Genomic DNA, 24,595 nt, shown 5'->3' with positions numbered 1-24,595 from the left:
GTTATATTGTATTTCTTTAATATATACAGCGTTAAGAGCAAAATATATGCCAACTGTCTGTCATTAAATCTCTTTTCCCTTCTCAGCTTCAACTCCAGGTGGAATAGCTGACTGGTTCACATCAGCTTTGCCCCCCCCCCTTAAGCTGACTAATATAGGCTAGCTGTTAATCTCCTGTATCCTCTTCCTATTTGTAATTGGGGGGAATAATTATAAAGTTGACTGCTGAAATTTTAAAGTGATTTTTGATTTTAATGATACATGTATTGAGTTCATTATGAATATTTCAGGTAAGTGACATTGATTTAAGCTGTAACATTTGAAAATCTAAACATTAATTTGATTTTCATTACAAATGAAAAGACATCATTTAAAGATTACAGCAATAAAATGTTTATACAGGTTAGTGCTACTCTTTGGTTATGCATCAGGAGGCTTCCTAGATAATTAACAACCTTGCCCTCTAACTTTTTACTTTAAAAGATTATGCCAAGAGAGGGAGGCAGAATACAGTAACATATGGCAGCCTCAAGTGTTAAGGCCACTAGTATACTGGCTGCTCTCTGGGTAGAAAACATTTTCACCCCAATGCTTGATGTTCTGGCTCTTTAACTTTCTAATTATCACTAACTGTGAAAGACATCATAAATAAATACAGTACTACTGCAGATTAGAAGTAATTTCCTACAAAACTATTATTAGTATTATTATTATTACGGGTATCTCCATGGAGTCAGTAGACTCATCGCGGGAGACCCAAACTAGCAAAACAATATCTGTCATATCTCTTCTTGAATTCATTTACAGATGAAGAGCTCACAACAAAGTCAGGCAATGAATTCCACTCATTCACCACCCTCCAGGCAAAAAACCTTGTTCTGACACCTTTGTTAACCACACTCTTCTTTAATTTCCAGAGATGACCTCTTGTTCTTCCATCACTATCACACAGCTGAAACATTTCCCCTGCATCAATCCTATAAAAACCTTTTAGTAATTTGAATGTTTCTATCATATCCCCTCTTCTTCGCCTATCAGCCAATCTCTGCAATCCACAAGCTCTCAATCTATCAATGTAGGGAGCATTTTTTATATCACTCACCAACTTGGTCACTCTTCTCTGAACCCTCTCCACAGCCTCCTCATCTCCAAGGAATCCAGGTGACCAGACCTGAGCACAGTAATCCAAATGTGGAAGTATCAATGCTTTATAAAGGGGAATAATAACCTCTTTATCTCTGGATGTCAGTGTGTTCCTCAACAACCAAGTAATCCTATGTGCAATCTTGGACACCTTAGCAATGTGTCCTCTGAACTTCATCTCCTTATCTACCAATACCCCTAAGTCCCTAGCCTCATCAATCTCTTGGAGTACCTTTCCATCTATGTAGTACACAGCTGGTAATCTTTTAATCCCAAAATGCAAGAGTTTACACTTTTCCACATTGAACTGACATCCATTTTCTTTTGCCCATTTTACCAGCTTATTTAAATCCTCCTGCAAACTTTCAACATCAGCTTGATTTTTTATTGCACTACACAACTTTGCATCATCAGCAAACAACTGAATATCTCCCTTTAAGCCGTTTCCTATATCATTTATATACAAATTAAACAACATTGGCCCAAGCACAGAGCCCTGAGGCACACCACTGGTCACCTGCCTCATTCTGGACTCGGCTCCTCCATACACCACCTTATGGTATCTCTCCCTGAGCCATTCTCCTATCCATATCACCAATTTAATATCCATTCCCATCTGCTCCAATTTGCGTAACAGTGTTCTATGGGGTATCCTGTCAAAAGCCTTAGCAAAATCCAGAAGTACCACTGTGTAGCCAGTTCCTTTGTCCAACTCTGATGTTATTCTATTATGGATAGTTAATAGATTGCTAAGGCAGGATCTACCTTTAACAAAACCATGTTGGCCTCTATAGAGTATCATATCCTGATCCACCCATTCTTGAATTTTGTCTTTAACCAACTTTTCCAATACTTTTACCACTACTCCTGAGATGGTGATTGGTCTGTAATTCAATACTGCAGTTTTAGAGCCACCCTTATGCAAAGGAACCACTTTGCCTAACTTCCACTCCCTAGGGACCATACCAGAGTTCAAACTTAAATTAAATATCCAGGTAAGAGGGGTTGACAATTCATTTGCACATTCACGCAACACCCGAGCTGATATTCCATCTAAGCCTACCGCAGTGTTTGCATTTAAGTTTCGCAATATATTTAATACCTCTGATTCTTTAGCTTCAATTCTCACATTAGGTATTGCTATAGGTATAGAGATATCCTCACTTGGGTGATAGACTTTTGAGAAGTGATCACTCAGTAACTCGACTATTACATCTGATTTTGTCACCTCAATACCATCAGCACCCACTAAGGTTATCCTTCCGAAGTCATTCTTCCTCTTACTTGCCACATAGCGGAAGAACTCTTTGGGATTACCCTTGATCTCTTTGGCTAAGGTCTTCTCATAATCTGATTTAGCTTTTCTTACTATGCTGGTAACCTTCCTAGCTTGAGCCTTGTACTGCTCATGGGTATCCTGATCGCCCTTCTCCTTGTAAATTCTCCATAACATTTTCTTTTTTTGTAGTTCAAGCTTGATACTACTGCTCATCCATCTAATGCCTGCCTTGTTTGACCTCCTGACCATGGGGACACAATCTGATATTGCTTTCCTCAGATACCCACTGATTTTATCCCAAGCACTGCTAACATCTTTCCCTTGCAATATGTTCTGCCATGGGATGGCTGCAAGCTCACTCCGAAGCTTGTTATAATTGCCTAACCTGTAGTTTCGTACATACCCCTTCTTAATAGAAAAATCCACAGATTTTGCAACCTTCCAAGTCAATACCACATGATCGCTTTCACCAACTGGAGGTAACGAGGTCACCTTACTTATGCACATAACCTCTGAACCAATAACCAGGTCCAACACTCTCACACCACGTGTCCCTTCAGTTACGTGCTGTTTCAAGTAATTATCTCGTAGCAGATGTATGAACTCCATTTCCTTTTTGCTACGTGATATTTCCTCCTTCCAATTGATATCACCATAATTAAAATCCCCCATAATAATCACTAAGCCTTCACTCATTGCACTAAGTTGCTGATGCATGAATTCAATATCTCCCCCTGTACTCCCTGGCCTATAGCAGCATCCAACTGTATATTTGGTTGCGTTGGTCACTATTTCGCACCAGACTGCCTCAAATGAACTCTCATTCACATGTCTATCATCATGATATACTACTTTCTTTGGCTGCAACACATCAGCTATCATCAACAGTACTCCTCCTCCTGTTCTATCTTCTCTATCCTCCCTGAAAATACTGTACCCATCACATTCAATTCCAGTGACCACATCTTCTGCTGACAGCCAAGTTTCACTAATGCCTACAACTTTTGGTGAGATTTCACTGACTAATGCCAAAAATTCTTCTCTCTTATTTCTAATGCTTCTAGCATTGGTATACAAAAATTGCAGATTCCCTCTAGATCTTGTACCGGCTTTAGAACTGATATATAAGTCACTAACTACCGTAGTCCTATGCCGATTTTTTCCCCCTCTCTTCTGCAATTTATTCTGCCTGTAAGGATCAATAAATACACAATCAGTGCTAAAGTTTCTCTCTCTTACACTCAACCTTTTCAATATTAGTTTCCCTGCCCAATAACTTCAACCTGTTCAGAAAACAATAACTTCTTCAATTTCTTATGTCCTTCCATGTTAAGATGCAGTCCATCTCTAGCATACAACTGCCTTTTTCCTTCAAACACACTCCAAACATCAACAAACTCCAGACCTCTTTTTCTGCACATTCTTGCAATCATATCATTCATTATCATTGCTCGTCTATTTAACTCGTAATTGTCAAAACGAGGCAGCACACACACTATTCTCCCATTGACACTTTTCCTCTTCACAATATCTAATAATGTTCTTAAATCTTTTCCTACCCGATTTATACTACCTCTCAGGTCATTCGTACCCACCATAACTATCATCTTGTCTGTTTCATGCCCTCTCTTTATTGCTAAAGCCACTCTTTCTATTGTACCATCAGCCAAGCACTCCTCATGCATACCACTCTCCATACCCTTAATCATAGAATCACCATATATTTTACCACTATTAACTTCATTCAAGTTCACACTCATGGACTCATTCTCTACACTATTCAGCATGACTCTCCCAGCTTCATTACTCAACTCTCTATTACTTACCCCCCCACTCTCACTACATCTCATTTCTTCTTGGCCACTTGTGGTTTTATTATGTTGACTCCCAATCACTCCCATACTATTTATTACTGAATCATTCACCAAAGACTCACCCATATGTAATCCTGTTCTAGTTACTTCAGCTAAAGTAATCTCTATAGTCCTAATTTCTCTGTTTAACACATTAAACTCAGCTTTAACTTCCAGTATCTCCTTACCGATCACTTCCACTTCCTCATGAAGAAGATGAAGGTCATTTTTCATTTTCATAAACTCCCGCCGAAGTTCTTCCGCTACGGTCCCGATGTCAGCTTCCATTCCTAAACGCTCCAGCCTATCCCGACACTTCTCACATACGTCGACATTTTCTTTCTTTTCATTTTGCCAGACCGACCACAGATCCTTCACATTTTTCGGTGCATACATGTAGCAGTTTCCGCAACGCATCCATTGCGAAAAATCTAACGCTGAGCCAGCCTTTCGTGTAAGAGAGGGCGCTAGTGGGTCAGGCGCTACGAACGTGCTTTGAAGAGCTCCTGATTCAGATAAGTTTTACTAGGAATAATTAAGTATATATGCGTAATTGTTTAAGTAAGAGTTGTACGCTACCGATAGTATTAGTGTGGGTTTTTTTTTTCTTGCTTAAACTAAATACGAAAACGTTAATATTAGACCTAGTAACCTGCAGAGAAAAAAAAATGGCGGCTGCATTGTCATTCCATGATTTTAATTTGGATTTCAGTAGGTTCGTTAAGTGTGAGGTCTGTTATATGTATTCCTTCGATTACATAAATGATTTGTGGATGTTTAGTGCGGATGGAAGAAGGGTGTGTGCGAAATGTGACCTGAACGAGGAATTGATGAATGCGAATATGAAGTTGATGACAGAAAGTGCTAGTACCGATTGTGTCGTGAGTGCACGTTTGAAAGAGAATGGCGAGAAAAACAGGCGAAAAAATGTTAAAAAATCAGGAAAAAAGAAAAAGAGCGATTTGACAACCGTAACGGATGTTAAAAGGGACGAAAGTGAGGCGGAAAGAAACGAAATTGAGAGAACGAATGAAAGTAGAAATGGCGTGGTGCAGAAACCGCAAGTAAAAAAAATCGAAAGAATGAATGATAGCGAAAAAAGAATGACTGATGGCGAAAGTTGGACGCATGTTGGAACGAAAGTACTAAACCAAAGAAAGATGAATGACAGTAAAAGTGAAAAGAATGATAGCGAAAGTTGGACGCATGTTAGTCCGAAAGTACGGAAACAAAGAAAGATATGTGAGAGTGAAAGTGAGAAGAATGACAGTGAAAGTTGGACGTATGTTGGACCGAAAGTACGGAAACAAAGAAGGATGAATGAGAGGGAAAGTGAGAAGAGAGGGTCGAGAGTTAGAAAGTTAGAAAGATTTAATGATAGAGTGAATGTGTCGCGAGGTTCAGAAGGTGAATTGGATTGGATGAAGCAAGAAATGAAATGGATGCGGAATGAAATTAAGAGAATGCAGGTCAAAACTATTAAAATAAATCATGATGGCATGAAAGAGTTAACAAAAGATGAGCAAGTGGCGTTGTATGGCGACTCCATTATTAAAGGTGTGCTAGAGGATAAAATGCACAAGGTATGTTTTCCAGGCGGTAAAATGAGTAGAGTGATTGAGGCATTGAACATGAGGCGGGAACGAGCAAAAGAGTTAATTGTATTAATTGGAACAAATGATTTGAGAGAGAACAAAGAGCATGTCAAAATGAATGTCAGGAGACTGCTTGGAAAGATAAAGGAGAATAGTGTGACAGGAAGGGTGGTCAGTGTGTTGCCTAGGTATGATTGTGGTGAAATGAGGCGGAGAGCAAGGATTATGAATGATATTCTGGCTGAAATGTGTGAGGAGATGGGAGTACAGTTTGTTAATGTGTGGAATGAGTTTGAGGGACGAAGTGAGCTGTATGGGAGCGATGGACTGCATTTGAGTGGTTATGGTGTGAGTCGCTTGGAGAGACTGCTGCTGGAAGGTAGAGAAGTGAATAGAGAGAATGAATCAGATCAAGAGGGGAGTGATGTGGAAGAGCAGGAGAGTAAGACAGGAGAGATTGAAGGAGTGGAAATGAATGTGGAAGTGAGTGGTATGAGTATAGATAATGAGAGAATGGGTGTGCAAGAGGAGCAGGGAAACGGGGAGGCTCAGAGTGGACAGGGATACACAGCGTGAGAAAGGTGGATGCTCCAAGAGGAGGTGAGAGAATGTGTAGGCAGGAAAGTAATGGGATGATCAGGGATCAAAAGGAAACAGATGGAATTGCAAAGGGTTCTAAAATGAAGAAGCAGAAAGGGAAATGGCCCCAGTCCAGCATGGAGAGATCACATCGAGTGAGTGGTATCAGTGGAACTAGCTGTAGATCCAGAAATGAGTTGTTGTGTTTGTATACCAATGCTAGAAGTATAAGAAACAAGGCGGATGAAATGGTTGCACTAATTGCGTCTGTGCACCCAGAGATTGTCGGAATAAGTGAGACATGGTTAGATGAGGATGACATCCTGACAGGAATAGAGATGGAAAGGTATGATGTGTTTCGTGAGGATAGAAGGGGTAAAAAGGGAGGGGGAGTGCTATTGATGATAGAGAAAGAGTTATGTCCATACAAGGTAGAGATGCAAGGGGGAAATGGGGCCAGTGGTTTTGAGGCAGTATGGTGTGAGATAGAGGTGAATAGAATCAAATACTTGGTGGGATGTTGTTATAGACCTGGTAATGTGGATGGTGGTGATAGTGAAATGTATAGTCAAATAAGCCAAGCAAATAAGAAAAGGGTGATCATTATGGGTGATTTTAATTATGGCAATATAGACTGGAATGAAGAGATAGCAACTGGAAGTAAAGAAAATGAGTTTCTTGAGTTTTTGAGGGATAACTACCTCAGACAGTATGTAACAGAGGGCACAAGAGGATTAAGGGTCTTGGATTTGGTCATCTCATCGGAGGATGTAATTATCAATGAGGTATCAAATCATCCACCAATTGGTGAAAGTGACCATGAGGTGATTACTTGGGTGGTTGCCAGCAGTGCAAGGACCCCTGTGAAAAAAGGGTATATGTGGAACTACAAGGGGGGTGATTATGAAGAGCTCAGGAGACAGCTTGCAGGTGTAGCATGGAATGAGGAGTTAGCTGGAAAAGAGATCAATGCAGCTTGGGGGATTTTCAAAAAATATTTAGTGGATGCAATGTCTAAATGTATACCACGGGTGAGAAGGTTAAATAAGTTAGGTGTGAGATGGATGAATAAAGAGATTAAGCATGCAATACAGAGAAAAAGGGCATTGTGGAGGCAGCATAAGAGAAGTGGAAGTAACCAATTTCATGAGTTCTACAAAGACCAGGCAAGGAGAGTGACTTGGTTGGTGAGAGTAGCTAAAGAGAGGTATGAACAGCAGTTAGCTAATGAAGCTAAAAAGAATCCTAGGGAGTTCTTTCGATATGTAGCCAGCAAAAGAAAGAATGATTATGGAAGGATGACATTGATTGGAGGAAATGGTATAAAGACAGCTGTTGCAGAATGTGTGGTGGAGATACTTAATGAGCAGTTCATAAAGATCTTTCAATCTTGTGAATGTGACTTCATGGAGAGATTAAGAGCAGTTGATGATGGGGAGGAGAGACTGACTGTAAGTGAGCAAGAGGTGTTTGGGGAGTTGAGTAAACTAGATGTAAATAAGGCTGTGGGACTTGATAATATATCACCACGTATTCTGAAGGAATGTGCCAGAGAGTTGACACCTGCCTTGACATATTTTTTTAATACGAGTCTTGCACTTGGTCAAGTCCCTAAAGAGTGGAAGGAGGGCAAGATTGTGCCACTTCATAAAGGAGGTGATCGAACTCAAGCATCAAACTATAGGCCTATCTGTGTGTCGGGTGTTGTGGTTAAGTTGTTGGAGAAGCTTGTGAGAGCTAGAATCCAGAGTTGGGTTGACAACAATGGTATAATCTTTGATGGACAGCATGGATTTGCTAAAGGGAGGTCGTGTTTTAGTAATCTACTTACTTATTACAATAAAGTGACTGCTTCCTTGGACAGAGGAGAAGGATACACAGTAATATACTTGGATTTCGCAAAAGCTTTTGATAGAGTGCCTCATGATAAGTTGACAGTCAAACTAGAGCAGATGGGGTTGGATATTAGATTAGTGCATTGGATTGGAGACTGGCTATCTGATAGGTATCAACAAGTTGTGTATGGGGGTGCAATATCCAGGAAAAGGAAAGTCACTAGTGGAGTGCCTCAGGGATCTGTTTTAGGGCCATTACTATTTAACTTGTATATTAATGATATTGGCGAAGATTTGGATGGAGATATTCAGTTGTTTGCAGATGATGCAAAGTTGGGAAGAACCATAAAGAGTAGTGAAGATGTTGTGGCCTTGCAAGAAGACTTGAATAAATTGAGTGATTGGGCAAGCAAATGGGGATGTGAGTTCAATGTTGCAAAATGTAAGGTTTTAAAATTTGGAAAACAAAGATGGGATGCAGAATTTATGCTTGGTAAGAATATATTGTTGGAAGTAGAGGAAGTAAGAGATCTGGGAGTGATAGTGGATAAGGATCTAAAATTTAGGGGTCACATCGCCAAAATTGTGAAGACAACACAAAGACTTCTGGGAATGATGAGGAGGACACTGACGTGTAGAAGTAGGGAGATTCTTGTTCCATTGTATAAGGCTTTGATTAGGCCACACATGGACTATTGTGCCCAGATTTGGTCACCTGGTTTTCAGAAGGATGAGGAGATGTTGGAAAGGGTCCAAAGGCGACTGACTAAGGTAGTTTCTGACCTCTGGAATGTCGAGTATGAGGAAAGATTGAAAAGATGTAATTTGCAGAGACTAGTGGAGAGAAGGAAGAGGGGAGATATGATAGAGACCTACAAGTTGGTAAGGGGTTGCTATAGGATCAATGGTGGAGAAGTTCTACAGCGAATAGTGGGAGATCAGGGGAGAACCAGAGGTCATCCCTGGAAACTGTATAAAGAGGGTGTGAGTAGGGGAGTGAGAGGCAGGTTTTTTTCGTGCAGAGTTGTGAATGATTGGAATGCCTTGCCTGAGAGTGTGGTGTCTGCAAGGAGTTTGAATGTGTTTAAGACCCGGTATGATGAGATGTGTGTGAGATAAAAGGACCTCCTAGATGAGTCTTTGACTCCATGAGGTCTTGTTTAATAATAATAATAATAATAGTAGAAGTCCTGCGCGCCGCTGACGTACGTTTCTTGTTGGACGCCATCTTTACACGTTGATATAGTGAAACAAACGGCAGTGAAAACACAATATATACAACACAGTTCTAAACAATAATACCACTGAAGGACACTTGTTTCTAACCGATGCACAATTTTAGCACAATTTGTGACAAAAAGCCACGCTATATTTAACTTTAAAAACACGTTTTCTAGACTAGCTTAACTCGACCGCCACATTTACCAAGGACACTAGCGCCACTCCCAAAACTAAATTAAAAGAAAAACTACATTTACCAGAATTAATGGTCTTAACAAATAAAAGAGGATCTACTACTTGTAGGTATATATACCAATCTCTTATCTCTCACAGAACTCTGTTTGGTAGCCTCAGCTATTGGGATTGCACTCTGCATAATTTTTCCCACAGTAAATGGTGCTTATACATTTATCAGAGAATGCCAAACCAAGAATCTCTTTATGATGCCTTCCAGCTCAAATTTCCTTGTACACTTTGTTCATTAAGTTTCTATCAGTATTATCACTCCCCAAATTTATATAATCACACTGGCCTCTGATTATTTCTCTGAGGCTCAGTTTGCAGTCCAGACACTCAAATAAGGGAAGTATGCAAGGAGATTACCCAGGTAATCTCCTTGCATACTTCCCTTATCTAATTACACCAAGCTGGAAGAAATGTTGAATATTTGTTGTTAGTAATGATCCTATATTTGATTATGCATCAGGAGGACAAATTTGTCTGTCCACCAGAATGAGATAAAATCTTCACCCTCCTCTTACACCTTTTCTTAAGAAGTTCTCTTTCCACGTATGCTATAAATGTCAGCTCTCCTTTTGGTAACTGGAATCTTAATCCTGTCCACATTTTCTTTCCTATAGATTGTCACTCTTCACTCACCAATTTTCAATCTCATGTGCTTTGATGCTAAAATAGTGTCATGGGATCCCTCCTGACCTTCCTGTTTGATTTACTCTTACATGTACACCCACATTTCAACATACAGGCATTCAAAACCAAACGACCTATTCAAATTGGTCTGATCTGTAATCCTCTGACCAAATAATTATTGAATAATAATGAATAATAAAAGTGCTCTGATATAATTCTTGCTGGACTTGAAAGCTTTCATCCCCATACCACTAGCTTTCTCCAGCAAATTTGCCAAACAGTCCAAGATAAAAATTTGGCACATCGCAGATGGCTTGTTAAAACCTTCAGCTTTGCACTTGGCCTGTGCTGCAGTCTGTAAAGAAATATAATCAACAAATCAAATTCAAATCCACATTGAAAGAGCCAAATGTAGAAAACCTGCCTCCTCTTCATTTGGCAGATGGGCCTTCTCTCACTTAACAAAGCTGTTTGGGCAATATTTGCCCTCCCATGCTCCCACTTCTCTTTCATATCCAGATACTAACATCATAACATCACTTAAGTACAAGGCTGACTTCCTTCACATCATTCTTCACCTTTCCCCCTTAAACATACAACCCATTAAATCACTTTCCACTATATCATGAAGAGCTTATGGTAATCCTTTTGTGATCTTTTGAAGAATACTGCAAAAAAACATCAAAGAATCCTTAATGATTTGAATGCTTGATGTATTTGATATCTGTGTTCCAGAATTAGCATCTATATTAACATGTGAGTGACAATCTGTCACATATTTTGCATCAGCTTAACAGTATGGAAGCAAGCTTATATTAAGAGGAAAATGAATGTTAGCCACCAAACTCTCACTGCCCTAACAGGAAAATCATGGGGAAAGTCATCAACAGCCAACTTCTGTGCTCTAAGCTACAACACATAACCAAAATAAGGGGAACCCATCAGTTAATTAGTAATTACCAATATGGATTCTTTTCCTATCTGATTCCATAGCAAATCTCTCAGTCAACATTACCATTCATTTTGGACACAAACCATGGAAAGTTTTAGAGAAATTTGTTTGGTTGCTCATGACATTTCAAGGGAATCTAATCATGGTCTGACATAGAAGTCTGCTTCATAAGTTATCATATTATGGTCAGCCCTTCCCCTTACAACTAGCTTATCAGTTTCTTCTCTAGCAATTCATTTGTGTCATGGTGGCTGATTTTCTTTGTTCAGGTCTGCTTTCACCCATGCTCCTTCTATAAATGAATGACATTGTAACTCAAATGTTATCTGTATTGAAAGTTTATTTTTCATATGGTTAGAGTATAATAAATTTAGTTTAATCCTTTATCCAAGTGTGAGCAAACAAAGTTTGCGCCTGAAAGTATCTTCAGGACTGGGGTAAGGTGGTACAACACCAGGGCACTCCTTGCAAAGGTGGAGCAAGCTACCAACACTCCTCTCTCAGTATCTCCCATAATGCAAAACACATCTCCTTGCAGATATGTCTAATGTTATGCATTAAGGGAAGGGCCACAACCCAGACTAGTTTTGACCTTTATTGAGGTCTCTTCAGTGGGAGCCAGGCCCAAGTGGAGATACCAGGCAGAAGCATTAGCAGGTCATCTCTACCTATAGGAGTTGCCAAATGGTGTGCCACTCTTTTTTAATAAATTACTCTGGATTTAGAGAAAGATGTTGAAAGTTTATTTTTCACTTGATTAGAATATAATAAATTTAGTTTAATCCTGTATCCAAGTGTGAGCAAACAAAGTTTGGGCCTGAAAGTATCTTCTGGACTGGGGTAAGGTGGTACAACACCAGGGCACTCCTTGCAAAGGTGGAGCAACCTACCAACACTCCTATCTCAGTATCTCCCATAATGCAAAACACATCTCCTTGCAGATATGTCTAATGTTATGCATTAAGGGAAGGGCCACAACCCAGACTAGTTTCGACCTTTATTGAGGTCTCTTTAATGGGAGCCAGGCCCAAGTGGAGATACCAGGCAGAAGCATTAGCAGGTCATATCCAGAGTAATTTATTAAAAAAGGGTGGCACACCATTTGGCAACTCCTATAGGTGGAGATGACCTGCTAATGCTTCTGCCTGGTATCTCCACTTGGGCCTGGCTCCCACTGAAGAGACCTCAATAAAGGTCGAAACTAGTCTGGGTTGTGGCCCTTCCCTTAAGGAGATGTGTTTTGCATTATGGGAGATACTGAGATAGGAGTGTTGGTAGCTTGCTCCACCTTTGCAAGGAGTGGCCTGGTGTTGTACCACCTAACCCCAGTCCTGAAGATACTTTCAGGCACAAACTTTGTTTGCTCACACTTGGATAAAGGATTAAACTAAATTTATTATAATGTTATCTGTAATTTTACTGATGAGAGTGTCCTCTTTTTCATTTAAATGTTCCATGTTTCAAGATTTTCCATACTGAGCTCTTGTGTGTGGCAAGGTCTTCAGCATTAGTCAAAATGAGTTCTGTCTTATTTTTCATAAGAAGGGTCTCATCACTTACATTTGCTAATATTCCAGTTTTGGAAAGTTTGTTTCTTCTTCAAGAAACAGTTCCATTCAAGACACCATTTCTCATCTACACAAACTTCTAACACTATATAAATGCCAAATATGCTGAACTTTAATACCATTCTTAAGATGTGCACAAAAAAGCCTCCCAAAAAATGTTTTATGCTGTCTTTAATTTTAGTTAGCTCTCTCTCTCTCTCTCTCTCTCTTTCTTTCTTTCTTACAGACCCCTTTCTCATAATGTTCTGTTTCTTTTTATTGGTATTTCCATGAGTGCTGCTCCACAAAATTGGTCACAGTATTTCTCTACTTGCCTTTAAGCATGTAATAAAACAAAAGCAGCGACTAGTCAACACCCACATATGCAATTAATTCAACTTCAGACTTATTAAATCAACACCTTATCCTTCTATTTTAATCTCTCTCCCTCTGCTCTTTGGAATAGCTTTCTTCCATGCTGTTTTTATGACATGACTACAATCTTCAGCTGTTCATCAAAACAATAGCTTTCTATCTTGTTAACATCCTCCCCCCCAACACATGCAAACTTACAACTTATGTGTTGTAAGTTTTGTGCCTTCTTGTATATGAGATTGATATATAAAAACAAAAACCTGACAGTTGCTATACTGCCTTATGTAATTTTGTGTTCAATCCTGAATACCTTTCAGTTGGTGTGAGTTGTGAGTTCTGAGTGTGATTATAACTAAGACTGAAGAAATATTGAATGCATCTCTTAAATACACTGTAAAAAAACATTCTGGAATGTGAGAGTCACTCATGGTGGTTGAAGAGGGGGGGGGATATCAAAGCTAAGAAATACATATTCTGTGTTAAACCTTTGACCACACATGTATTTTACTACATTCCTGTTAGTATCATTTTATACAGTATCCTTAAATATCATTACCCTCTCCCTGGGTGCACTGCTATGCCACGTGGGTTTTCAAGCCCTTCAGTGATCAATGCTTTTCTTTCCATACCATCCAGCTTTGCTACCTCAATTGTGTCCTTTCCAGAATCTGTCCAATATATATTTCTACTAACCCAGTCAATAGCTATGCCTTCAGGAGACCTGGTATCTATAAGAAATATAATCTGTGTTAATTTTTGTTTATTTCATCAATAAAAGCTTTGATGTAAATTAGATATTTTATAAATGACAACAAATTTATTGTAAGCAATTAAACATTAACTAGTTGAGTCACTTATTGTTCTAAATTTCAATTTGCAAAGATCTCTGAATCTCTATCGTGATCTTTATGTCAATGACCTTAAGAATGAGCAATAGATGACAAGTTTTTCCTTCTACAAAGAGGAATGTTATTCCAATAATATCTACTTGGCAGATAAAATAACATAGACAAAAACATAGACAAAAACATTTGCACTACCAAATGGGTCAGGTATTGCACTATCCAGGTATTTGCTTACGCTTGGAATCACCAAACTTTATATAGTTTCTATATTTGGCATGAAACTCTTTGAGTTTCTTATTCTGCTAAGAAACAATATGGGATGTAATATCCCTTAACTTAAATAAGTTCATGTCGCCGAATTGAAGCCTTTGGCTCTTCATATAATCAGTAATTTATTAGGACACCTTCTTGGAAATTCTCATAGAAGGGATGTAAGTTCTGTTCGCTACAAACTTGGTATTAACTAGGTCTACCTACTCACTGATGAGACCTCAATAAAGGTTGAAACCGGTCTGGGTAGTGACCTTCTCTCATAATGTAGAACAGTAATACAGCTCCTAGGAGCTAAGTTCGCATTATGGGTAAATACCAAGAATAGTGATTGGAGCTTGCTCCACCCTTACTGTGAGTTGCCTCAGTTTGCACTACCAAATGGGTCGGTTGCTGCACTATCCAGGTATTTGCTTACGCTTGGAATCGCCAAACTTTATATGGTTTCTATATTCAGCATGAAACTCTTTGAGTTTCTTATTCAGCTGAGAAACAATATGGGATGTAATATCCCTTAACTTAAATAGACAAAAATACCTCAGCAAGGAAAAGAGATGTTAAATTTTTAAAATAAATATAATAATCTGTGTAGGTGGACAATTTAATTTAGACTTGGATGCTGGTTTAAATTCATTATTATGTTTTATGGAATAAATACAGCACATAAATAATTAAACACCAGTTTAATTGAACCTATATTTCGTCTCAGTCACTGAGACAACATCAGCAAAACAATATTAGAATTATAAAAACACACACAAAATGCACAAAACAATAAGTGGAAAAATTAGACTGAAAGCCTAAAGTCCTATGAGGGACACCCTCTATGTGTGCTATTGACTAATCTTAGCTGTTGGGCAGGAGGCCTAAGAATTAGTTTCCCAAATTGTGGGAAATTTAACACCAACACTGCTTCTTACATCTTACCTTCTTACTGAGATTTGATTGGTTTTTTTAAATATGCTGCTGATTCTAAAAAAAAAAAAAAGTCTTTCCAGTTTATATTTGTTGTGATGAATGGTTAATAGTTTTTTTTTTTTTTTTCATTTGATTTTCTGCAAGGAATCTAAGGCATGGTCAACTAGATCTGACTGACCATACTTGTGGTAGTAGATGTACAGAGTATCCACGTTGAACTTCCCTAGTTTCAATGAATGGTAAAAAATCGAAATGCAGAAATATGTAAGGTTTGGGTTGTTCAAAGTTTCCAGAGACTGTATAAGTTTCATCCAGAATTTTTTCCTACATTGTGATGCAGTGGTACTGCTGGATAGGGCTGTTGTAGCTTTAAGCATGGCATCAGGAGCAAAGAAAGTGCAAGTTGTATGGTGGCTAAACTGAGCTGAAATCAATCAAAGCAGTGCAGTGTAGTGTAAGTTCTGTCAGGTGTACAAAAAAGGCAGCATCCGATCCCAAGATATCCATTTGTGGAAAGAAAATTTCTTAACGACAGTAAGTGTTTTGAAACAACATAGAGGAGGGGAAGCAGCTAACCTTTTGCACGAGACCTTTGTACAAAGCCCAACAAAATCTGTTAGGAGTGCATCATGTGAACTGCAAATACCTACTCCACTGTTCCCAAGGTCATCCATCATAAGTTGCGTCTACACATATACGAGTGCAGGTGTTGCAGGAAATCAAGCAAAATGATAAGCTACAATAGGTAATGTTTGAGCTGAAATTCTGGAACATGTCGGCAAGAATCCAGATTTTCTTTCCCAGATTTGCTTTTAGAACGAAGCCACTTTTCATGTCAGTAGAAAAGTGAACAGGTGCAATATCAGGATCTGGAGGAGTGAAAATCCTCACTGTGTCATGGAACATATATGTAACAGTCCCAAGCTAAACATTTGGTGTAGTGTAATGCACAATGCTATCATTGGCCCATTTTTTTTTTTCATGGAAAGCAATATCAGTGGAATGATTTACCTCGACATGCTGGAAAATTTCTCCTTTCCGCAACTCAAAGACTTGCAACTGCACATCTTCTTTCAACAGGTGGTCCACCACACTGACATTTGGAGGTCTGTGCAACTCTTGACAGGTCTTCCCTCAGCAGTGAATCAGATATGGAGGACTGATTCCTTGGCCACCACGATTGCTGGATCTTACCCCACTGCTGCTGTGTCCTCCATCACCCCCAATATGCTTCAGAGAACCTCGTCAGAGATAGACTATCGATCTGACATTGTGCATGCTACTAAAGGAGCACATGTGGAAGTTGACTGTTTTTTTTTACAAAAACTTGGTGAGTGTTGCTTCAAATTTGTACAATTTCAATACCATGGTCCTTACACTTAAGTAGTAGTAACACATTAAAACTATGGAGGTCCAATGTGGACACCTTGTATTTCTTTGTTCTTCTAAGCATATTTTAGCAGATCTCCCAGTTGGACCATGAAATTAATCATATTATGGTATATTATGGTTGCAAGAACAAGAAACTTTGTAAACACTTGGAACAGAGAGAGAAGGTAGAGAATCTTTGGAAGAATGAATGAGGGTTGCCAACTTCAGATGAGGTTTGAATGCAGTATGGACATTGTATTTTTTTTTTAGAGTTCTGGCTATTTCTTTCTGAGGTGCCCTGGATATAAGGAAAAATCATTGCATCACTATAATCTGCATGTTGAGAGAGAGATGTGAGAAACAATTAATTTGTGATCTTTTTTGGCATTGCAACCATTGTACAAGAAGGTCTGGCAAATTATTATTATTATTATTATTAAACAAGACCTCATGGAGTCAAAGACTCATCTAGGAGGTCCTTTTATCTCACACACATCTCATCATACCGGGTCTTAAACACATTCAAACTCCCTGCAGACACCACACTCTCAGGCAAGGCATTCCAATCATTCACAACTCTGCACGAAAAAAACCTGCCTCTCACTCCCCTACTCACACCCTCTTTATACAGTTTCCAGGGATGACCTCTGGTTCTCCCCTGATCTCCCACTATTCGCTGTAGAACTTCTCCACCATTGATCCTATAGCAACCCCTTACCAACTTGTAGGTCTCTATCATATCTCCCCTCTTCCTTCTCTCCACTAGTCTCTGCAAATTACATCTTTTCAATCTTTCCTCATACTCGACATTCCAGAGGTCAGAAACTACCTTAGTCAGTCGCCTTTGGACCCTTTCCAACATCTCTTCATCCTTCTGAAAACCAGGTGACCAAATCTGGGCACAATAGTCCATGTGTGGCCTAATCAAAGCCTTATACAATGGAACAAGAATCTCCCTACTTCTACATGTCAGTGTCCTCCTCATCATTCCCAGAAGTCTTTGTGTTGTCTTCACAATTTTGGCGATGTGACCCCTAAATTTTAGATCCTTATCCACTATCACTCCCAGATCTCTTATTTCCTCTACTTCCAACAATATATTTTCACCAAGCATAAATTCTGCATCCCATCTTTGTTTTCCAAATTTTAAAACCTTACATTTTGCAACATTGAACTCACATCCCCATTTGCTTGCCCAATCACTCAATTTATTCAAGTCTTCTTGCAAGGCCACAACATCTTCACTACTCTTTATGGTTCGTCCCAACTTTGCATCATCTGCAAACAACTGAATATCTCCATCCAAATCTTCGCCAATATCATTAATATACAAGTTAAATAGTAATGGCCCTAAAACAGATCCCTGAGGCACTCCACTAGTGACTTTCCTTTTCCTGGATATTGCACCCCCATACACAACTTGTTGATACCTATCAGATAGCCAGTCTCCAATCCAATGCACTAATCTAATATCCAACCCCATCTGCTCTAGTTTGACTGTCAACTTATCATGAGGCACTCTATCAAAAGCTTTTGCAAAATCCAAGTATATTACTGTGTATCCTTCTCCTCTGTCCAAGGAAGCAGTCACTTTATTGTAATAAGTAAGTAGATTACTAAAACACGACCTCCCTTTAGCAAATCCATGCTGTCCATCAAAGATTATACCATTGTTGTCAACCCAACTCTGGATCCTAGTTCTCACAAGCTTCTCCAACAACTTAACCACAACACCTGACACACAGATAGGCCTATAGTTTGATGCTTGAGTTCGATCACCTCCTTTATGAAGTGGCACAATCTTGCCCTCCTTCCACTCTTTAGGGACTTGACCAAGTGCAAGACTCGTATTAAAAAAATATGTCAAGGCAGGTGTCAACTCTCTGGCACATTCCTTCAGAATACGCGGTGATATATTATCAAGTCCCACAGCCTTATTTACATCTAGTTTACTCAACTCCCCAAACACCTCTTGCTCACTTACAGTCAGTCTCTCCTCCCCATCATCAACTGCTCTTAATCTCTCCATGAAGTCACATTCACAAGATTGAAAGATCTTTATGAACTGCTCATTAAGTATCTCCACCACACATTCTGCAACAGCTGTCTTTATACCATTTCCTCCAATCAATGTCATCCTTCCATAATCATTCTTTCTTTTGCTGGCTACATATCGAAAGAACTCCCTAGGATTCTTTTTAGCTTCATTAGCTAACTGCTGTTCATACCTCTCTTTAGCTACTCTCACCAACCAAGTCACTCTCCTTGCCTGGTCTTTGTAGAACTCATGAAATTGGTTACTTCCACTTCTCTTATGCTGCCTCCACAATGCCCTTTTTCTCTGTATTGCATGCTTAATCTCTTTATTCATCCATCTCACACCTAACTTATTTAACCTTCTCACCCGTGGTATACATTTAGACATTGCATCCACTAAATATTTTTTGAAAATCCCCCAAGCTGCATTGAAATAAAGGAGGATTCAGCTGTAAGGGAAGCCTGTGTAGAACAGAGATTGGAAGCTCTGTTGACAGGGGTTTTAATAACACAGTATTGCTGGGGAAGGGGGTGATGCTGGGAAAGTTTGTAATATCTACCTGTGTAATGGGTTTTCTGTAAACTACGAAAGAAAGAGTGCAATTGAGAAGATGTGTGATTAGAGTATCTAGGAAAAGCAGGGTATTGTTATTTTTTTCTCTTTCTATAGTGAACTGGTTTCTGGGGTGCTATTGAGATGGAGGAGAAAGGAGTCTATTGTGTCTGAGCCATGTAGTCAAATAGAGAACACACCATCGATATATCTAAGCCAGATAGAAGGTTTGCAAGTAGCATTTACAAGAACATGTTTTTCAAAATGTTCCATATAGAAATTGTCTGGGGGGGGGGGGAGCCCATAGCTGTACCCTCAATTGGTTCATAAATGGGTTCTTTCAAAGTAAAGTATCCAAAATGGATGGTAAAATTGAAAAGATCAATGATATTGGGGGAGGGGGGGACACATTTTTTTTAATAAACATAAAGTGTCTGAAAGAGGGTTAGGCAAAAAGAGAGGTGACATCAAAGGTCACCTTGATATCATTATTGTAGAAAACTAATTTTGGATTAAAGATTTGAAATGAGTGGAATTTTTTAATATAAGATGAAGAATGACCAGTAAGTGGGGTTAAGGATTTAGCTGTTTGGCTAATTTAAAAGAGCAGGAGTCAGTAGCATCTACTATGATATGTAGAAGGTTATTTGGTTTATGAATTTTTGGCAATCTGTATATCTTGTGGGGATGGGAACTAAACGGTAGGAGTTTTATAACTATTTCAGGAGGCTATTACAAAGATGTGGCTGAGGCTAAGGATGCTAATAATGGCTGTTTTTTCATCCAGCCTTTCTGATGTAAGGTTTATGACAACTTGAATCAGCTGAGTCTGTGACTCTGCAGATTTATTAAACTCATGTTTAATTATTTATATGTGCCATATTCATTCCAAGAAACCTAATAATGAGTTTAAACCAGCATGTTAGTCTAAATAGTTGATTGTTAATATACATGGAGTAGGCATAGCATACAAAGCTAAACAGAACGGTAAGTGGAAACTTCATTTATCCAAAGAACTTAACCGACTAACCTTCTTGAAAAGGTGTAGAGGACATTGGGTTATACCCATGTGTGAGTTGAAAATTAAATTTCAGTCATCTAAAGCTCCTTGTATCTATGGCACACTAGCTTTGCTTTGCTTCAAGAGCAGATCGGTGCAACACATGTTACTCTATCTGCTGTTAATACAGCTATTAGCTCTCTTCAAGCTGAAATCTCTCATCAATTCTGAATCCAGAACTTTGGATTCTCTCTGATATATCAAATAAATTTTTCCATAAATAATTCCTGAAAATTAAGGAAAAATATATCAAGAAATAACAATCTTCATAGATCTTTTCTCACCCGATTCAAGTTGTCATAAACCTTTCGTCAAAAGCTTCAAGGATCCTTTACATTCTCTCTCTCTGTTCCAGGTGTTTACAAAGTTCATGCAAGGAATCTAAGACATGTTCAACTAGACCTGACAAACCAATACTTATGGCAGCAGATGTATTCTTTATGTTGTTCTAAGAAAATATTAGCAGATCTCCCAGTTTGACCATAATATGTTAAGTACCTTGAAACTTATCATATTATGGTCAAACTGGCAGATCTGCTAATATCTTCCTAGAATAACATAATAAATTCATCTGCTGCCATAAGTATTGGTTTGTCAGGTCTAGCTGATCATGCCTTAGATTACTTACTTGCACAGAATCAAATGGGAAAAAAAAAAAAAACCTATTAATTATTCACCACAAGAAATACATACTTGTAAGACTTTTTTTTTAGAATCAGCAACAGATTTAAAAACCAACCCAATCTCATTAAATATGGTTGCGTTAAGCTTCCCAAGATTTGGGAAATTAATTCTTATTCCTCCCACCTAACAGCACCCATAGAGGGTGCTCCTCATATGACAAGGATTTCCCTGATGATGTCTCAGTGACTGAGACAAAATATAGGATTGATTAAACTTGTGTTTAATTACTTATATATATATATATATATATATACAGTATGTTCTGTATTCATTCAGCAAAGCATATTAATGTCTATTCATTTATTTATCCTTTTTAAAACAGAAAAAGGACAGGTTACATTTAAGTAATAAATTTAATCGTCATCTGTTCAGATATTGTAGCATTTTTAAACTGTGGTACAATTATCAGTTTCTACTTTATGCTAGCAATTTTTTTTTTTTTCTCTCAATTTCAAATGAGCAACCTAGCCAGTACAGTGTGTATAAAAGTACAAATTTGTGATTCTATATACTGCTTTTACATATTTAGTTCATCTGTTTTTTTTTTATTTTGTATTGTACCATACCCAAAAACAATAATAACAATGATATTTATCAAATGGCTGTTTTCTAGATTTCAAACATGAACTTTCAGAGAGCAACTACTTTTTTACAGTATACAAAGAATGATGAGTGTAGAAGACAATTCCAACTGTAACTGATCTCATAATTTGGCAGGCACTAATATATAAATAGTTTTTTTTAAAAAAATGTGTGGTTGGAGTTGATCTTAAAATGACTTTCTCCCAAATTATTGGCAGATTAATGTAGGCATAATTATTGAGGTTATGGGAGTGTTTCATAGCCTTTGCAACCTCTAAAAATAGTCTCTTTGAATAGTAATTTCTATGTAGCATCCTGGTTTTCTTCCATCTAAAGCAGTCCTAACTTGCAAGAATGATGGTAGCAGATGTATTCATGTATTCCTTGTGATCTTCTGGGGTGGGTGTCAACATATATTCCTGTCAGTCCATAGTAGATCAAGTCAGAGTCAAGAAGCACATCATATGTTCCAAGATGTGACAGAGGATGGAGTTTATCCTTAGGAGAGTGGATCAGGGGTGCTAGTTTGAACATGGGTGAAATTTGTATTTCTTTAGCACTTGAGCTATCTTTTTAGATATACCCTGGATTTTGATAGGAACAGTTGTGCTCTGACCTTGCATGCTTTAGGAAGTACAGGGTAGTGCATGTAGTATTTTATCTTCCTTGTAAGGACAGTAGCCATTAGTTCAAAAAAGTGTGCTGAAGGTAGTTTTGTGACAAGAGCTGCATAACTAGAACAATACCAAGACAATTCAAATGCTGAAGGCTGTATTCTCATAATCTAGGAGTATCAGAAACAAAGGTGTAGTTTGTTGCCTTGGTCAGTATGTTGGAACCTCATATTGTAGACATTAGTGAGAGCTGGCTATCGGAATCAGACAAAGTAACCTGTATCGAGTGTAAAGGGTATAGTCTTTTTTTGGAAGGATGGACAAGATAGGAGAGGGCATGCTGCTAATGATATCGGATGACTTGAATCCAGTTAGTGCTGAGACCTATGATTGTAGTACTAGTAACAGTATTTCATGTGGCAGTGAATTTGAAGCTATCTGGTGTGAGGTGGAATCTGACAGGATCAATTACATACTGTGGTATTTTTACACACCTGATGTATTGGTTGCTAGAGATGAAGAACTGTATCACCAAATAGAGATAATGGGCATGAAAAGAGTGATCATAATGGGAGACTTTAATTATTCAAATATTAATTGGATAGCAGTAAAATCTCATGCAAAGAATGAAATTGAATTTAGTGAGCTGTTGTGAGTCGACTTTCTCAAGGAGCATGTTACAGAAGGAACTCAAGGTCAAAGAGTGTTAGATTTGATTATAGTGTCAGAGAGTGTTTCAGTTAAAGCTGCAACTATTCTGCCTCTGGTTGGTGACAGTGATCATGTGGTACTCACTTGGAACTGACTAAGTTTATCAATGTTACATGCTAAAAATTATGACCAACTAAGAGTATTATTATTATCTGGGTATACTGAATTCAGGGGAATGGTATTGGTTGCTGGATGGGAAAAATATCGACAGTGCATGGGAATGATTTAAAAAGTACTTAAATGATGCAATATCGGAATGTGTCCCGAGAGTTTTAAGAATAAATTGGGTAGGAGTCAAATGGATGTGTAATCTTATTAAGCAAGAGATTCATAAGAAAAGAATGATGTGGAAGGAATACCATACAGCATGGAAAACTGTTGCATAAATTGGAGACTATGGGTTTGGATTATAAAATATTAGCATGGATAAGAGGATGGCTGATTGAATATCAAATGGTGAACCACCAGAATCAGTACTTAGTCCACTGTTATTTAATCTGTGCATCAATGCAGCGGCGAATGCTGGTCTTGAAATTCATGCTTGCTCTTGCTATCATTCAGGGAGTGAAAGGTGTAATTGAAGTCTGATTAGTGGAATAATGATTTACTGACCATTTAAAACTATGTATTTAGAAATTTATGTACATTTAATCATACAAATACTACATTTATTTTACAAATGATATTCTATCTTTTTCAATTTAGCTACTTGAGTACAAATTCTACCCTATGGTTCTTCTTTATGAACTGGTCAGTAACATCATCATAAAAAGTTGGTTGCAACTTCATTTTCCCAAGCAACAACACACACTTGTAAAGGCTGCCTGAAGCTCACTGGCTAGAGCTACGTTGACTGCGTATGGCCTGTATTTAAGCAACAGAGTGAGACGACGTGAAATGGCTAAGTGCATGTAAGAAATCACAGTGCTGCTGCTGCGAGGACCTGTAAGCTCCTACAACAGAGCAAGCCAAGGTAGCTTTGACTAGACGAGCAAGCATCAGCCTTCGATACACAACGCAAAGCTCAATTATTACCATGCAAGCTTAAGACGTCTTCTGTCTACAAAAATAAAAGCCTAAATGGAATGCTTATAAATGCATGCATTTATTAACAAATAACTATTACTTCTTTCTCAATTAATGATCTAATATTGGGAAGGATTTGACAGGTGACAGACAGCTATTTACTGATGATGCAAAGATAGGTAGGTAAACAGGAATGCTGCTGATATGCAGTACTTGCGGAATGATTTCAATAGGCTGTAATTGTGGGCATGGGAAAATCGATGTCAGTAAATGCAAAGTCATTCACTTTGGCATAATCAGGTTAGGGATCTTGGAGCGTTAGTAGATAAGAAGTTGAAGATCAGGGGGCCATGTAGCAAAGATAATTGCAATGCTGAAACGAACTTTCATGGATGAAGATAAGGATGTCATTTTGTCTCTTTACAAGGTCTTGACGAAACCTCCTTGGACTATTGTGTGCAGACCTGGTGTCTGTTGTGATTCTGATACAGTGAAGAGAGTGCAAAGGAGAGTTGAAGGTTTATTTTTCACTTGGTTAGACTATAATAAATTTAGTTTAATCATTTATCCAAGCGTGAGCAAACAAAGTTTGTGCCTGAAAATATCTTCAGGACTGGGGTAAGGTAGTACAACACCGGGCAACTTGTAGCAAAAGTGGACCAAGCTAACATCACT

The 24,595-nt window shown here is 38.4% G+C and overlaps 1 protein-coding gene across 1 annotated transcript in view; it reads right to left on the bottom strand.

Annotated features, from left to right (window-relative positions):
* The window catches only part of Ndg (Nidogen), a 199,542-nt gene that overhangs the window by 58,112 nt on the left and 116,835 nt on the right, over positions 1–24,595 (bottom strand). The window contains exon 17 of the mRNA XM_090396289.1: positions 13,806–13,977. Within this exon, the coding sequence (XP_090252415.1) occupies positions 13,806–13,977 (172 nt within the window). The remainder of the gene's footprint in view (positions 1–13,805; positions 13,978–24,595) is intronic.

Source organism: Typopeltis vanoorti, chromosome 8 (assembly GCF_054136105.1).
Source record: "Typopeltis vanoorti isolate ZY-2024b chromosome 8, IOZ_Tvanoo_1.0, whole genome shotgun sequence".
Taxonomy (NCBI): domain Eukaryota; kingdom Metazoa; phylum Arthropoda; class Arachnida; order Uropygi; family Thelyphonidae; genus Typopeltis; species Typopeltis vanoorti.
The sequence above is the reverse complement of the archived record's forward strand: the minus strand, read 5'-3'. Positions and strand labels throughout refer to the sequence as shown.